At 41.0% G+C, this 17,445-nt stretch overlaps 1 protein-coding gene across 2 annotated transcripts in view; it reads right to left on the bottom strand.

Annotated features, from left to right (window-relative positions):
- The window catches only part of RNF121 (ring finger protein 121), a 68,401-nt gene that overhangs the window by 23,188 nt on the left and 27,768 nt on the right, over positions 1-17,445 (bottom strand). For both annotated transcript variants that reach the window (XM_003910354.3, XM_031653225.1), the window contains one exon: positions 14,640-14,781. In XM_003910354.3, the coding sequence (XP_003910403.1) occupies positions 14,640-14,781 (142 nt within the window). The remainder of the gene's footprint in view (positions 1-14,639; positions 14,782-17,445) is intronic.

Below are 17,445 nucleotides of genomic sequence, written 5' to 3' on the forward strand. Positions count from 1 at the left end.
CTACTGAGGAGAAACATATAACCACAATTAAGTGCTTTAACGGAGTAAGGGCTGGTGACCAAGAAAGTATAGAGAGGCACTCCACTCAAAGTGGAGAAACCTCCCAAGGAAGGCTGCCTGAAAGAAGAATCCTTTGATTTCCGTCCTGATGGCCAAACAGGTCCAGATAGAAAAAGGCATCATGATGAGTGTTCCAGGATGAGGGGGCATGGTATACTTGAGAAAAGACAGCTAGTATTTGAGGAAGGGGTGAGAAATGAGCCTAAAGAGGTAGATGAGACTCAAAGGAGGCCGATAAAGATACCACAGCTACAAGTTTTCATTATATTCTGAAGATAGTAGTTTTTATTTCTCATAGAAAGTGAATTACAGCCCCTTACCATCTTAGTCAGAATTCTCTAATTCCACATTCTAGTAATCCTCTTAATATCTTGGTCTAAGAAAAATCTACAGTACTTTAAAGATTTCCAGGTAGGAGATTTTGCCACTCACCGGTTCCAGGAGGGAAAGCAGTTCAGGAGGTAGAGATCTAAAGATATACTGTATTTGGTAGCAGACAGAGATGATGAAAGCTTCTTCCTAGAGAACTTCAAAAATAGGATGGATACTTTTCCAGGCATAAACTTATCCCTTCCCCTAACATCCCTGAGGGAGCTAAAGAGTAATGTTAGACTCTGACTAGATGATGAAAACTGAGCTATGCAGAAGCCAAAAGGCAAGTCTGGTTTGGGCTAGGTTTCCAATCCAGATCTTCTGTCTCTTAAGCTGCCTACCAATCATCATTCACTGAGTTTGTGGGGAAATCTGGAGAGGCTAGGTAGGCAAGATGATGAAGAGACTTAAGAGGAGGTTGAGAAAGTACCTGAGATCCAAGGAAAGGACTTAGGCAACAGGCGTTAAATAAGGAAACTCAAGAGGGTTAAAAACTTCTGACTATGGCAGCAATTGATAAAAATTTCCTGAAGCCTTTAAGAGGAACCTACAGAAAGAGCACTTAACCAAGAATGGGATTTTGGTTTTAGGTCCAACTCTCCAATTTAATGGTCATGTGTTCCCAGCAATCACTTCAGGATTCTGTACCTTGGTTTATTAATCTGAAAACTGGAGATAAATACCTACCCTGACTACCTTGCAGAGCTGTTATGAGGTTCCAAGAGAGAGTAAATGAGAAGAATGCAAGTCTGCTGCGGAGAAAGAACCAACCACAATTCAGTATAAGTGCTATAACAGAGTAGGTGGAGTATTTTTTAAATCATCAACAAATCTGAACTATAAGCAATCTAAAGTATTAGTATTGCTAGAATTGAAAAGAACAGTATCTAAAATTTAGATACAGTATGATCTCTTACTCCAAACAACAGGGCTTTTTTTTTTTGTATTTTTACAAATTTTTTGTTTTAAATTTTACATTTGTTCTTCTTTTAACCTTATTTATTTGGCCTCTTCTTTGTAAGTAGGGCTTTTGTTTTTTGGGTTTTTTTTTTTTTTTTTTTTTTTGGTTTGCTTTTTGTTTTCTGAGACGGAGTTTCACTCTTGTCGCCCAGGGTGGAGTGCAGTGACATGAACTTGGCTCACTGCAACCTCTGCCACCCGGGTTCAGGCAATTCTCCTGCCTCAACCTCCCCAGTAGCTGGGATTACAGGCACCTGCCACCACGCCTGGCTAATTTTTGTATTATTACTAGAGACAGGGTTTTACCATGTTGGCCAGGCTGGTCTCAAACTCCTGACCTGAGGTGATCTGCCCGCCTCAGCCTCCCAAAGTGCTAGGATTACAGGCGTAAGCCACTGCGCCCAGACTGTTTTTTGTTTTTGAGACAGGGTCTCACTCTGTTGCCCAGGACGGAGTGCAGTGGCACAATCACAGTCCACTGTGACAATCACAGCCTCAACCTCCCAGGCTCAAGTGATCCTCCCATCTCAGCCTCCAAAGTAGCTAGGACTACAGGCCTACACTACCACACCCAGCTAATTCTTTTTTTAAAGATTGGGTCTTACTACGTTGCCCAAGCTGGTCTCAAACTCCTGGGATCAACCTATCCTTCCACTCCAGTCTCCCAAAATGCTGGAATTACAGGCATGAGCTACTATGCCCAGCCTACATTTCTTTTTTTTTTTTTTTTGAGACCCAGTTTCGCTCTTGTTGCCCAGGCTGGCATGCAAAGGCGCGGTCTCGGCTCACCGCAACTTCCGCCTTCTGGGTTCAAGTGATTCTCCTGCCTCAGCCTCCTGAGTAGCTGGGATTACAGGCATGCACCACCACACCTGGCTAATATTGTATTTTTAGTAGAGACAAGGTTTCTCCATGTTGGTCAGGCTGGTCTCCAACTCCCGACCTCACTTGATCCGCCCACTCGGCCTCCCAAAGTGCTGGGATTATAGGCATGAGCCACCGCACCCAGCCGCCCAGCCTACATTTCTCTTAATGTGAAGGTTGGACTTGAGCTTCTAAGTTATGGACAGAACTTAATACTTCTCAGTGGACTGGAATACCTGCTCATCATCAGTCTCATAGCTGGCAATATCCATGTTGCTCTAGGTTCTAGAGCCTATGACAGTGTTTCTCATCAGGGGTGATTTTGTTTCCCAGGGGACATTTGGCAATGTCTGGAGACATCTGGTTGTTACAAGTGGACAAGGGTGTCAGTAGCATCTAGTGAATAGAGGGTAGGGATGCTATTAAACATTCTATAATATACAGGACAGCCCCCGAGAAAACAAAGAAGTTATCTGGCCCAAAATGCCAATAGTTCCTCTGTTGAGAAACCTTGGTCTAGGAGAACAGAGCTAGTGTTTTTCCATTCAGTGGTCATGGATGCCCACTAAAAGGACGCACCACCAACCTGCACTAGTGAAGAACAAAAAGTTTCATTCAGTTTGAAAGAAACAGAGCCTTATCAATTAATTCCATCATTTCTTGGCATGCCATAAGAGGCATTTTTTTTGAAAGCTCTAATGGCTAATTTCAAACAGTTCATGTTTCTACTGCTCAACAACAATCCCAGTGCCTCTCCTTTACACAACATTCTCTGGGGAGTCTTCCTGATTCTTTCATTACTATTCCTCACCCCACAGACATTCTAATGTGCTTCACATGTATATTTTTATTTGTACCTGTTCATACAAACTGTTTATTGCTTTCTCTGCTTATATTTTTATTAATTGGCATTGTGTTATACATCTTCCTGTTTCTTACTTTTTCCTCTCAGTACTATGCTTTTAAGGTCCTCCCAAGTTCCTACAGGTACTTAATGTATTGCTTTTAACTGTAAAACAATTTCATGATATGCATCCGTCACATTTTACCTATTTACTCCCTCAGAGACAGATATCCAGATTGCCTCCAACTCCCCAATGTTCAGCCATAATTAACACTTCAGTGAACACCCTCTTCCATGTCCCCTTAGGATGTGTCACAGGGTGTGTATATTCACTCTGACTCAGCAATGCCATGCTGCTATCCACAATGCCTGTACCAGTCTTCATACCCACAAAAAAGTACAAAAAAGCTCCTATAGCCTCTGATCCTTGCCAACACTTGGCACTATTCAGCTTTCTAGTTTTTGCCAACCTAAAAATAGATGAAAAGCGGTATCTCATATTTTTATGTGCATTTCTCTAATTACTAATGACTCTGAGCATCTCTTTTCATGCTTGATGGCCTTTTGGGTTTCCTCTCCTGTAAATATGTTCATATCCCTGGCCTGTTTTTCTGTTGGAGTTGCTGTCTTTTGTTGATTTGTAGGAGTTTCTCTGGATAGATATTAATCTACTGTCAGTTTTAATCATTATTCATCTCTTCTCCATTCAGTTATCAGTTAACTCTGCCTATCATATCTTTAACAGAACAGAAATCCTTAATTTATAAAATCAAATTTATCAAATCTTTCTTACTTGCTTACATTTTTATTTTGAAAAATTTGTTTATTTATTTATTTTGAGACAGGGTTTCATCTGTTACCCACACTGTAGTGAACTGCCATGATCTCAGTTCACTGCAACCTCAAACTCTTGGGCTCAAGTGATCCTTCCACCTCAGCCTCCTGAGTAGCTGGGACTACAGGCATGCACCACCACACCTGGCTACGTTTTGTATTTTTTGTAGAGATAGGGTTTGGCCATGTTGCCCAAGCTGGTCTTGAACCTCTGGGCTCAAGTGATCTGCCCACCTCAGCCTCACAAAGTGCTGGGATTACAGGCATGAGTTACCACACCCAGTCTGCTTACATTTAAAAATTAGTTTCATAACTTTACCTTTCATAATTAGGTCTTCATGTTGAGTCCCCTTTGTATTCAGTATTATGCACAAACCTAGTTTTAATTTTTCTCCTTGTGGTGAGCCAGTTTTCTCAACTAATCTACTTAACAATGAATACCTTCTTACTGATTGGTGGCTACATCTTTATTGTAAATTAAATTCCCATCTATCTCTCTGAGATCTGCATTTTGTCCCACTGGTCTGTTTGTCTATTCTTATAGCGTATCTTAAGGTAAGGTAAGTCCCTGTCTTGGTAGTTGCTTTCTTTCTTGCTTTATTTTTGAACTTTAGGTAGAGAAAAAAATAAATTATTCAAATTATTTGGTTAATAAACATTCTCATCATTAGACCATGCATGGACCACTTTAATTTTTTAAAGTTATTATTATTTTGTCTTTTTTTAAATGACAGAGTCTCACTCTGTCACCCACACTGGAGTACAGTGACGTGATCATAGTTTACTAAAGCCTTAAACTCCTGGGCTCAAGCAATCTTCCCGCCTCAGCCTCCCAAATAGTTGGCATTACAGGTGCACACCACCACACTCAGCTAATTTTTTAATTTTTAGAAGAAACAGGGTCTCCCTGCATTGCCCAGGCTGGTCTGGAACTCCTAAGATCAAGTGATCCTTCTACCTTAGTCTCCCAAAGTGCTGGGATTAGAGGTGTAAGCCACTGTGTCAACCAAAACTACTTTTGTGGTTTCAAAAACCAAAAAATTTTCCATTTTATCCATCTTTGAGTATACAGTTCAATAGTGGTATGTATTACTGTCTGTTACTATTCTGTAACAGATCTCCAGAACTTTTTTGTCTTGCAAAATGGAAACTCTATAGCCCCTAATTCCCCCCACCCCCTAGCCATCATTCTACTTTGTTTCTATGAATTTGACTACTTTAGATATCTCATATAAGTGGAATCATATTGGTCTCTTTGTGACTGGCTTATTTCACTTAGTATGTCTTCAAGGTTCATCCATCCTGTACCACATGACATAATTTCTTTACTTTTTACATGAATTATTTAATAACATGATAAATACTGAACCCACAAATGAACCTAAGATGTAAAACATCTAAAATTACTTATATCTAGCTATGTGCTCTTCTCTATCCTATCCTGCAATCTCTCTTCTATACAAGGTTACCATTATCTGGAATCTTGATTGTATTCCCTTGCTTTTGTAAAATACAGTTTTGTCTTGGCACGGTGGCTCATGCCAGTAATCCCAATACTTTGAGAGGTCAAGGTGGGAGGATTGCTTGAGGCCAGGAGTTGGAGACCAGTCTTGTCAACACAGGAAGACCCCCATCTCTAGAAAAAAAATTTTTTTAATTAGCCAGGCATGGGTGGTGCACAACTGTGGTCCCAATTACTTGGGAGGCTAAGGTGGGAGGATCAACAGAGCCCAGGAGGTTGAGGCTGCAGTGAGCTGTGATCATGCCGCCACACTCCAGACTGGGTGACAGAGAAAGACCCTGTCTCAAAATAAAGTAAAATATGGTTTTATCACACATATACATAATTTTAAAACATACCGTTTATGCATAACACAAACTTAGCCAAAAAAAAGAAAACATACCACTTAAGTTTCCATTATTTTTACCTTTCTATAAAAAGTGTCAACTTATAAGTGGTCTTCTAAGGCTTATCTTTTGTACTCAATATTATACCACTAAGCTTCATCCTTACCATTATTTGTAGCTATAGTTATTTATATTTTGTTTTTATAAGTATGTCATAAGTATTATTTTATGTTACATTTCATTATGTGAATATATCACAACTTACCCATTCACCTTTACGTATTGTCATTTTCAAGTTTTTGCTACTGCAAATAGTGTTGCTATGAAAAATCGTAAGAGGGGCCGGGCACGGCGGCTCACATCTGTAATCCCAGCACTTTGGGAGGCCGAGGCAGGTGGATCACCTGAGGTCAGGAGTTCGAGACCAGCCTGACCAACACGGTGAAACCCTGTTTCTACTAAAAAATACAAAAAGTAGCTGGGCATGGTGGCGGGCGCCTGTAATCCCAGCTACTCGGGAGACTGAGGGAGGAGAATCGCTTGAACCCAGTAGGTAAAGGTTGCAGTGAGCTGAGATCGTGCCACTGCACTCCAGCCTGGGCAACAGAGCAAGAGTCTGACTCAAAAAAAAAAAAGAAAGAAAAAAGAAAAATCCTAGGAGGGTGTACCAAAATCTCCTGGCATATATCTAGGAATTAAACTCCCAGATCATAGGGAGTTTAATTTAAAAACAGTTTGAAACTGTTTTTCAAAGTGGTTTCTCCACAAAAGAAACAATTTAACTGAGCACAGCCCCAGCATGGGAATAGAAAGGATCAACGAATATCTACTGACTGAACAAATAAATAGACAGTACACAATAAATACTAGCTAGTGTTATTAATTATGTCTACATAATTACATAGGTGGTAATGTCCCAACTATACTTATGCTCTGCTTCTCCTCCCTAGAACTGACCTTTAACCTACTGCAGATTTGAGAATGAGAGGTCCACAAGAATTGTAAAATTGGTGGCTATGGCTATTACCTAAAATATGCCTAGGCAGGCAGAAGAACTTTGTAAGAACCAAGATCGAAAATCAGGAATAGCAAGATGGGCCATCCAAACAGAATAGCAAAAGATAGAGTACTTAGCCAACAAGATCATTCATAAATTGGGCCAGGGGCAGTGGCTCACACCTGTAATCCCAGCACTTTGCAAGGCCGAGGCAGGTGGATCACTTGGGTGGATCACTTGAAGTCCAGAGTTCGAGATCAGCCTGGCCAACATGGTGAAACCCTTTCTCTACTAAAATAAAAAGAGTTAGCTGGGCATGGTGACAGGAGCCTGTAATCCCAGCTACTTGGGAGGCTGAGGCAGGAGAATTGCTCGAACCCGAGAGGCGGAGACTGCAGTGAGTGGACAGCACGCCACTGCACACCAGCCTGGGTAACAGAAAAGGACTTCGTCTTTAAAAAAAAAAAAAAAAAAAAAAAAAAAAGATCATTCATAAATCTAGTCTATAAAAATTTCTCTACCAATTCTACAAATAAAATCAAATGACCAACTGAGGAAAGATATCCGTAGCAAATATGTCAAAAGGCTTATTCCTGACATATAAAGAGCTCTTACAAATCAGTAAGAAACATTCCAAAAGAAACCTGAGCAACGGAAAGAAAATGTACCAAATATACCACATGGCTCAAGCTGTGACTAATACAGCTTATGAATAATGCTTACATATAGTACTTAATAATGTAAACAATTAATATTTATTTAAAAATTGGGAGGAGGAAATGTTTGTAGTATGTGAGGGGTATAGGTATAGCAGTATAAGATAATTATTACCGCCAGGCGCGGTGGCTCATGCCTGTAATCCCAGCACTTTGCGAGGCCGAGGTGGGCAGATCACAAGGTCAGGAGATCAAGACCATCCTGCCCAACATGGTGAAATCCTGTCTTTACTAAAAATGCAGAAAGTAGCTGGGTGTGGTGGCACGAGCCTGTAGTCCCAGCTACTCAGGAGGCTGAGGCAGAAGAATCGCTTGAACCCAGAAGGCAAAGACTGCAGGGAGCCGAGACCATGCCATTGCACTCCAACCTGGGTGACACAGCGAGACTTTGTCTCCAAAAAAAAAAAAAAAAAAACAACAACAACAAAAAACATATAATTATTACCTTCCAAAGTAGGAAGTCAATATATAATATTTAAAAGTAGAAAATTATACATCAGTATAAACATGTTATTTAAAAAACACAAATATTATATTTAAATATAATAAAGTAGAAATTTATACATCAGTAAAAACATGCTATTTAAAAAACACAAGGCCAGCTGTGGTGGCTCATGCTATAATCCCCACACTTTGGGAAGCTAAGGCAAGAGGATCACTTGAGGCCAGGAATTCAAGACCTGCCTGGGCAATACAGCAGGACCTAACTCTACAAAAAATGTAAACATACATATATTAGTCAAGCATGGTGATGTGTACCTGTAGTCCTAGCTACTTGGGAGGCTGAGGCAGGAGGACTGCCTGAGCCCAGGTGTTTGAGGCCGCATTGAGTTATGATGGAGCCACTGCCCTCCAGCCTAGGTGAAAGGCTGAGATCCTGTATCTTAAAAACAAACAAAAAAAGTATCAGAAATGAACTAAAAAAGTTATTAATAAAAGTAGTTGTCACAGAAGAATCAGACACTGACAGAGTTGGACAGGGGACCGATGTGTTTTGCTTCTGAAGTCTTGTAGAACTATCTGACTTTTAGAACTATGGTATGTATTACTTTGATAAAAATGGAAATATCAGGCCAGGCACAGTGGCTCATGCTTGTAATCCCAGCACTTTGGGAGGCCAAAGTGGGCGGATCACCTGAGGTCAGGAGTTTGAGACCAGCCTGACCAACATGGAGAAACCCCGTATCTACTAAAAATACAAAATTAGCTGGGCATGGTGGCCCATGCCTGTAATCCCAGCTACTCGGGATGCTGAGGCAGGAGAATTGCTTGAACCTGGGAGGCGGAGGTTGCAGTGAGCTGAGATTGCACCATTGCACTCCAGCCTGGGCAACAAGAGGGAAACTCTATCTCAAAAAAAGAAAAAAAGGCCGGGCGCGGTGGCTCAAGCCTGTAATCCCAGCACTTTGGGAGGCCGAGACGGGCGGATCACGAGGTCAGGAGATTGAGACCATCCTGGCTAACACGGTGAAACCCCGTCTCTACTAAAAAATACAAAAAACTAGCCGGGCGAGGTGGCGGGCGCCTGTAGTCCCAGCTACTCGGGAGGCTGAGGCAGGAGAATGGCGTAAACCCGGGAGGCGGAGCTTGCAGTGAGCTGAGATCCGGCCACTGCACTCCAGCCTGGGCGACAGAGCGAGACTCCGTCTCAAAAAAAAAAAAAGAAAAAAAAGAAAAAAAAAAAAAGGAAGTATCAAATATAGTCAATGATATGAACAAATAATTGAAAGAAACCAAATAACCACTAAGCATGAAAACATGCTCAACCTCACTAATTCTTAGAGAAATACTTAATAAATCAGATATTTTCACTTTATCACACTGACAAAGATTAAAAATACTACTCTCTACACCTTCTTTAACATTGGGTAACAGCTCTGGTAAATCTGTGTTGATGGACTGTAAACTATAACAGCTATAACTTTTTTGGAGGGCAATTTGGCAAGTTCCATTAATAATTAAAACACATACATTTTTTGACCAGGCAATTTCATTTCTAGGAGTGTATTCTATAAAATTGCTTGCACAGGTATGCTGGTAATTTATGTATGAGAAGCTTACTAAATTGTTGCTTGTAACTGTGATAAACTTTTAATTACCAAGTCAATCGATAAAGGTAAGTTAAATTTTATTTTAGATCTATTTTCCAAAATACTATGCAGGCCGGGCATGGTGGCTCACTCCTGTAATCCCAGCACTTTGGGAGGCCGAGGGGATGGATCACTTGAGCCCAGGAGCTCCTGACCAGCCTGGGCAACATAGTAAAACCCGTCTCTACAAAAAATACAAAAATGAGCTGGGTGCCGGGCACGGTGGCTCACGCCTGTAATCCCAGCACTTAGGGAGGCTGAGGCGGGCGGATCACAAGGTCAGGAGATCGAGACCACAGTGAAACCCCGTCTCTACTAAAAATACAAAAAATTAGCCGGGCGCGGTGGCGGGCGCCTGTAGTCCCAGCTACTCAGGAGGCTGAGGCAGGAGAATGGCGTGAACCCAGGAGGCGGAGCTTGCAGTGAGCCGAGATCGCGCCACTACACTCCAACCTGGGCAACAGTGGGAGTAGGCAACAAAAAAAAAAAAAAAAAAAAAAAAAAAAAAAAAAAAAAAAAAATGAGCTGGGTGTGGTGGCTCACACCTGTAGTTCCAACTACTTAAAAGGCTGAAGTAGGAGGATCCCTTGAGCCCAGGAGGCAGACATTGCAGTGAGCCAAGATCACACCACTGTACTCCAGCCTGGGCAACAGAGACCCTGTCTCAAAAAAAAAAACCAAAATTACTATGCAGTCATTAGTTTAAGAGGATGATATACACACCAATATGGATAGATATTTGCGAGAGTATTAGGTGGAAAATGCTGCAGAACCTAATGGATGTCATAAACATCTAAAAATTTATAAACATACACTTGCAGATTTTTTCTATCTATAACAAATTGATTAACAGTGGTTCCCTCTGGACACTTTTGATTTCTATGTCACATACTGTTATATTATTCAAATTTTTTATAACAAATATACATAACTTTTGCAGAATGAAAACCTCATCCTGTCTCTAGGCAGGTCTGCTTCATCCTCTAACAAGAAGACAGGCCTTCACCTCTTATGGGTAATTCAATTTGATACAGATTTCAGAGCTAACTGGGAGGACTTCAAGACGTCCAGTCAACCATTCCATAAAAAATCACAAACATCCCCTCCACAACATTCCTGACAGGAGGTTGCTAACTCCTACTAAAACGCAGCTTATAATAGGAAGACCAGGCACGGTGGCTCACGCCTGTAATCCCAACACTTTGGGAGGCCAAGGCAGATGGATTGCTTGAGTTCAGGAGAGCGAGACCAGCCTGGGCAACCTGGCGAAACCCTCTCTCCACCAAAAATACAAAAAATTAGCCTGGTGGTGTGGCACGCACCTGTAGCCCCAGTTACTTGGAAAGCTGAGGTGGGAGGATCACCTGAGCCTGAGGAAGTCGAGGCTGCAGTGAGCCAAAATCGCCAAACTGCACTACTGCATTCCAGGATGGGCAATCAGAATAAGACCTTGTCTCAGGAAAAAACAAAGTATCCAACTGGAAAGGAAGAAGTGAAACTCTCTCTACTTTCAGATGACCAATTTTACATATAAAAAATCCTTAAAAAATACTTTAAAAACTATTAGAGCTAATAAATTCAGCAAAGTTGGAAGATTAACAGAAAACGATCAGTTGAAGTTCTATATATTAGCAATGAATAATTCGAAAAGGAAATTTTTTAAAATTCCATTAACAATGGCATCAAAAAGAATAAAATACTTAGGAATCTAAGTTTAACAAAGGAGGTGCAAGACTTGTACACTGAAAATTACAAAACATTGATGAAAGAGATTAAAGACCCAAATAAATGAAAAGATACCCTGTGTTCATGTACTGGAAGATTAATATTGTTAAGATGGAAACATTTCCCCAAACAATCTAGAGAAATCAATCCAATCCTTATCAAAATTCCAACTGCTTTTGTTTGTAAAATGGAAACGTTGATATTAAAATTAATAAGGAATTGCAAGGGACTCAGAATAGCTGAAATAATCTTGAAAAAGAAGAACAAAGTTGAGGAACATACTTTCCAATTTCAGAACTTACTACAATGCTACAGTAATCATAACAATGTGGTACCTGCAAAAGAACAGACATATAGATCAACGGAATAAAATTGAGAGTACAAAAATAAACCAACGTAATCTTTGATCAGTTGATTTTTGACAAGAGTGCCATGACCATCCAATGGAAAAAGAAATCTCTTCAATAAATGATGCTGGGACAACTGGCTATCCATATGCAAAAGAACGAACTTAGATCCTTATCTCACACCATTTACAAAAACTCAAAATGGACCAAAAATCCAAACGTAAGAGCTAAGACTATAAAACTCTTTTTTTTTTTTTTTTTTTGCAGTCCGGGAGGTGAAAGAGTCTTGCTCTGTCATCAGGCTGGAGTGCAGTAGTGTGATCTTGGCTCACTGCAACCTCTGACTCCCTGGTTCAAGCCTCAGCCTTCCGAGTAGCTGGGATTAGAGGCATGTGCCACCATGCCCAGCTATTTTTGTATTTTTATTAGAGACGGGGTTTCACCATGTTGGCCAGGCTGGTCTCAAACTCCTGACCTTGTGATCCACCCACCTCGGCATCCCAAAGTGCTGGAATTACAGGCGTGAGCCACCGCACCTGGCCAAGACTATAAAACTCTTCAAAGAAAACATAGGGGTAAATCTCTACGACCTTGGATTTGGCAATGGATTCTCAGATATGACACTAAAAGCACAAGTAATAAAAGAAAAAAATAGATATACTGGACTTCATCAAAATTTAAAACTGTTTATGCATCAAAGGACACTACCAGTAAAGTGACAAGACAACCGATAAAATGTAAGGAAATATTTGAAAATCATATATCTGATAATGGTCTATTATCCAGATTATATAAAATACTCTAACAACCCAACAAAAAGACAAAAAATTCAACCAAAAATTGGGCAAAGACTTAAACGAACATTTCTCTAAGGAAAATATACAAATGACCAATAAGCACATGAAAAGATGCCCAACATCATTAGTCATTAGGGAAATACAAATCAACACCACAATGACATCCACATCCACTAAAGTAGCTATAATAAATAACATTTTTTTAAAAAAATGGAGTGAAAGAAGTCTTTTTTTTTTTTTTTTTTGAGACGGAGTCTCGCTCTGTCGCCCAGGCTGGAGTGCAGCGGCACGATCTCGGCTCGCTGCAAGCTCCGCTTCCCGGGTTCACGCCATTCTCCTGCCTCAGCCTCCTGAGTAGCTGGGACTACAGGCACCCGCCACCGTGCCCGGCTAATTTTTTGTATTTTTAATAGAGACGGGGTTTCACTGTGGTCTCGATCTCCTGACCTTGTGATCCGCCCGCCTCGGCCTCCCAAAGTGCTGGGATTACAGGCGTGAGCCACCGCGCCCAGCCAGAAGTCTTGATGAGAATGTGGAGGAATGAAAAATCCAATCCACTTTAGGTTAGAATGGAAAATTATACAGCTTCTGTGGAAAACAGTTCGGCAGTTCCTCAAAACATTAAACACAGAGCTATCACATGACTTAGCAATTCCACTCCTAGGTAGATTTCTTATTTTCTAAAGATATGAGTTTAAGTTTCTCAGTGTAAGATGTGCTATCATGTTAGCATATCCTCTCACCAATAAAATTTAGCATTATGTTTACAGGATGTGGCAGTAATGAGAAAACTGCACATTCCCAGTACAACAGGCCTCATTAAGTCACAGACACGTTTCCTGTTAAGAATTAACTAGTGAATAACACATCAGTGGTTTTCTAACAGTGCTATGATGAGTCCTAGAGATTTCAGAGGGGGAAGCAAGGGTGTTAGGGTTACCCAAACCTCATATCAAGCAGAGCAGCCTCTTAACTGTTTTCCAGATTGAGTTTTTCCTTAAGATAATGTTTAAAGAAAGGATCCCACACTTAAGGAAAAAGTTCTTATTGAAAATTACTGCAGTGCATATATGCATACTCACTTTCTTCAGAATAGGTTGTAAAAATATTTGCAGATTAGCCAAAATTATACAATTTAAAATATTTCTACATATAAGCCCAGAAATGCCAAGGGGGCTTTCACTCATTTATGAGTTTACTGCACCGCCTGGCTCAAGCAATTCTCCCACCTCAGCCTCCCCAATAGGTGAGATTACAGGTGTGTGCCACCACTCCTGGCTTGTGTCTTTCCACCTAAAGTGAATTTACTATAGACAGCATATCGATAAATGAGGGGATTTTTAAAACCAATCTGCCAATCTCTGTCTTCTAATGGAAGAATTTAATCCATTTATATTTAAAGTGATTACTGATAAGGAAGAATTAACTTCTGTCATTTTGCTATTTTGTTTTCTGTATGTCATTCCCCCCCACCCCCATTTCATCCATTACTGTTTTTTCTTTTTCTCTTTTTTTTTTTTGAGACAAGGTCTTGCTCTGTCTCCCAGGCTGAAGTGTAATGGCACGATCACAACTCACTGCAGCCTTGACCTCCCAGGCTCAAGGAATCTTCCCACCTCTCAGCTTCCCCAGTAGCTGAGACTACAGGCGCAGGCTACCACGCTCGGCTAATTTCTGTATTTTTTGTAGATACAGGGTTTTGGCATGTTGCCCAGGCTAGTCTTGAACTACTGAGCTGAAGCCATCTGCTCACCTCAGTCTCCCAAAGTACTAGGATTACAAACATGAGCCATCACACCGGGCCCTTTTTAAAAATAATTTAGATTAGTGTAATCTAGATCCTGTAAGATTCATGAGAGGCTTAGTTTTCCCAGTCAAGTGATCTTTGCTCTCTCCAATTGAATAGTTTCTGATGATTATCTCCTTCATGAATCTGTCCCACAATGTTTCGAAGGGAAGACCTGTCTTTTCTGCCTATGAACGTAGTCTTATGTTCTATCCTTTTCACCCTCTGAATCACCTGACCCTTAGACACACACACTCTCCAATACACTATTCATCATTCATACATAAAGTTCATTGTTATTGTCTTTCTCTGCCTCCATGTGGCCTGGGTTAGGCTGGGCCCTAGAATACTTAGGAAGGGTCTCTTGATGACTGACAAAGAAGAAGGAAAGTGGCTTACATTGTAGGAGCGTGGGTGCCTCTGTTTCCACTGCACCAGGAGCAGCTGGGCCACCACCAAGGTAGCGATGAGGATGAGGACCATTTCAGCATGCATAGCTTCGTGGCCACGGTGCTTGGCATGCATGCGTGCATGCTCGACCCTGAAAGCCAAACACATGGGATGAATCAAGTCAGGGATGCTGTAGTGATAAAGGGACAGTGCTTTCCAGGGATATCCCACTAGTACAAAGCTCAGAACACATTCCCTGCTTCATAACCACAGGGTACCACACAAATTAGGGGCTAGGACACACACCCTAACAGACAGGCATGTGGAGATAAAATACAGGCTCTACGGACCCCAGCAACCAAGCCTAGATATTGGAATTAGAGCTAAGTGGTCTGCTGCCTGCCCCCATGGCAGAAACAGCTGACATCGTTCCCGTAACATGAAGGAGGTCCCAGGAGAAACCCGCATCATTGCCTATTTCAAGCCTATTTCAACCTGACGCTGGAACGAGAAAGTAACCCAAAGAGGTTATAGCCATAAAGTCTCATACTCTCAGTCACTGATATTTATGACAGCAGTAAAGGAGTAACACTGCAAAGGTATGCTGATTCCAGGATTAAAGTCTTGCTTTATTCATTCTATCCTCTCTGCCAGGGTCAGAAATCCTTAAGACTAGTTAAAGCCTAAAAAATCTGGACTGCTTCACCTTTATACTAATCCAACAGTGACTTTACCATCAGTATCCACAGGTAAACAGCCTCCTCAAAGGTTCAAGGAAGTTTAGTAATTGGAGAGTACAGCTAGAAACATGTTATTAATCTAAAGCTGGCATTCTCTGGTCTTAAAGACTGGCAGCAAGTGATTCCCTCGGCCAACACTGGCTGAAAACTTGCTCTAAGAACAGTCACTACTACCACTCTGGGTCACAGTCATCCAAAGGAGAGGGATGAGGAAGGAATTAGAGGCCGGGTGCGGTGGCTCACACCTGTAATCCCAGCACTTTGAGAGGCTGAGGCCGGAGGATCACTTGAGGTCAGGAGGTCGCGATGATCCTGGCCAACATGGCAAAACCCCGTCTCTACCAAAAATACAAAAATTAGCCGGGTGTGGTGGTGCATGCCTGTGATCCCAGCTACTCAGGAGGCTGAGGCAAGAGAATCGCTTGAACCTGGGAGGTGGAGGTTGCAGTCAGCCGAGATTGCAACACTGCACTCCACCCTAGGCGACAGAATGAGACTCCGTCTCAAAAAAAAAAAAAAGAAATAGAAGAGAAGAATTAGAGAGAAAATCAAATACATCAGATAGTGTGGGAAATTTTAAATAAATAATAAAATCAAATACAAATGTAACTTGAGTCATAAGCTTTTATACAATTCCCATTACACCAGGATATTTAGGAGGGAGGAAAACGACAACATAAATGGTATCTTCATGGAAGTTCCATGGGCAGTGAAACATTAACAGCAAAAATAACCTGGAAGGATGAATTATAGATAAACAATAAAGCAAATATAACAAAAAGTTAAGTGTAGAACCCAGGTAGTTAAGTATAAAGGTGTTCACTGTACAAGTCTTTCAACTCTTCTACGTATTTAAAGTTTTTCGTAACAAAATGTAAGGGGGGAAAACTTGGTGGGCAGAGTGGGAAAAAAAAGGCCAGTCGGTAAGCCTCAGCACCTAAGGGTTCATCTGATATAAAACTTTACCCTGGGTGGGAGAATCTGACAGAAAGATAATAGGATTCGGAGTTGGAAACTTAGATTCACACCCACCTATATGGCCATGGCCAATTAACCTCATATCTGTACATCACAATTTCTTCATCTGTCAAAAGGAGTCCATATTTTTTCTGCCTGCCTCAAGAGTTGCTGTGAGAGTAGGCTAAGAGGTTAGAGTACACTTAAAAACACCTAAGGGCTATGAGGAGTTATAAAGATAGCAAGAGATAAGTTTCTTGTTCTCAGACAACATATACGTGAAAGGATATGCACAAAATGAAGTCAAAGAAAGATCTAGAAAAGACCAGAGAAGTCATCCAGTTCAAGTCCCCACCCAATGCAAAAATCATTTTTGCAATCTTTGCTTGAATACTTCCACTGGCTGGGAACACATGCCTTTTAAGGTAATCTATTTTAGAACCAGCAGTGTCTGGCACATTGTAGGTACATATATATATATTCTTTTTTTTTTTTTTGAGAGAGTCTCGCTCTGTCATCCAGGCTGGACGAACTGCAGCCTCGAACTGCTGGGTTCAAGGGATCCTTCTACCTTGGCCTCCCAAAGTGCTGGGATTACAGGTGGGAGCTACCACACCTGGGCAGGTACTAATATTTGCTTATAAATGAATAAAATGCCAATGCTTTAGGGACAGAAAGCTCATTACCTCTCAATATACCTTGAGTATTAAAGACATTTCTGACAATGAGACAAAAAAAATCTATCTTCTTATAGCTTCAGTCCATTAGACCTAATCCCACACTCCATAACAACAAAAGGCATATGGGCTCTTCTTTCCCAATGCTACCCCTTCAAAGATTTATCATGATGTTATTTAAACAAAACAAAACTATCCTTATCCTACCACTATTTTCCTGTGCCCTTTGAGGCTAACAGTTCTAGATCTTTTAATCACTATTCCTATCACATGATATGAAGACTATTAATCCGGGTTGTCTTCTACACATGATCCAGTTAAAGATCTTTTTAATAATATGCCATGCTTAGAACAAAATATTTTTGACCTCAGCAGAGCAGACCACAGTGGCACTGCCACCTCTCTTACAGCAGATAGTATATTTCTACAAACATCTTCTAA

The sequence above is a fragment of the Papio anubis genome, chromosome 12 (assembly GCF_008728515.1).
Source record: "Papio anubis isolate 15944 chromosome 12, Panubis1.0, whole genome shotgun sequence".
In the NCBI taxonomy this organism is placed as follows: Eukaryota; Metazoa; Chordata; class Mammalia; order Primates; family Cercopithecidae; genus Papio; species Papio anubis.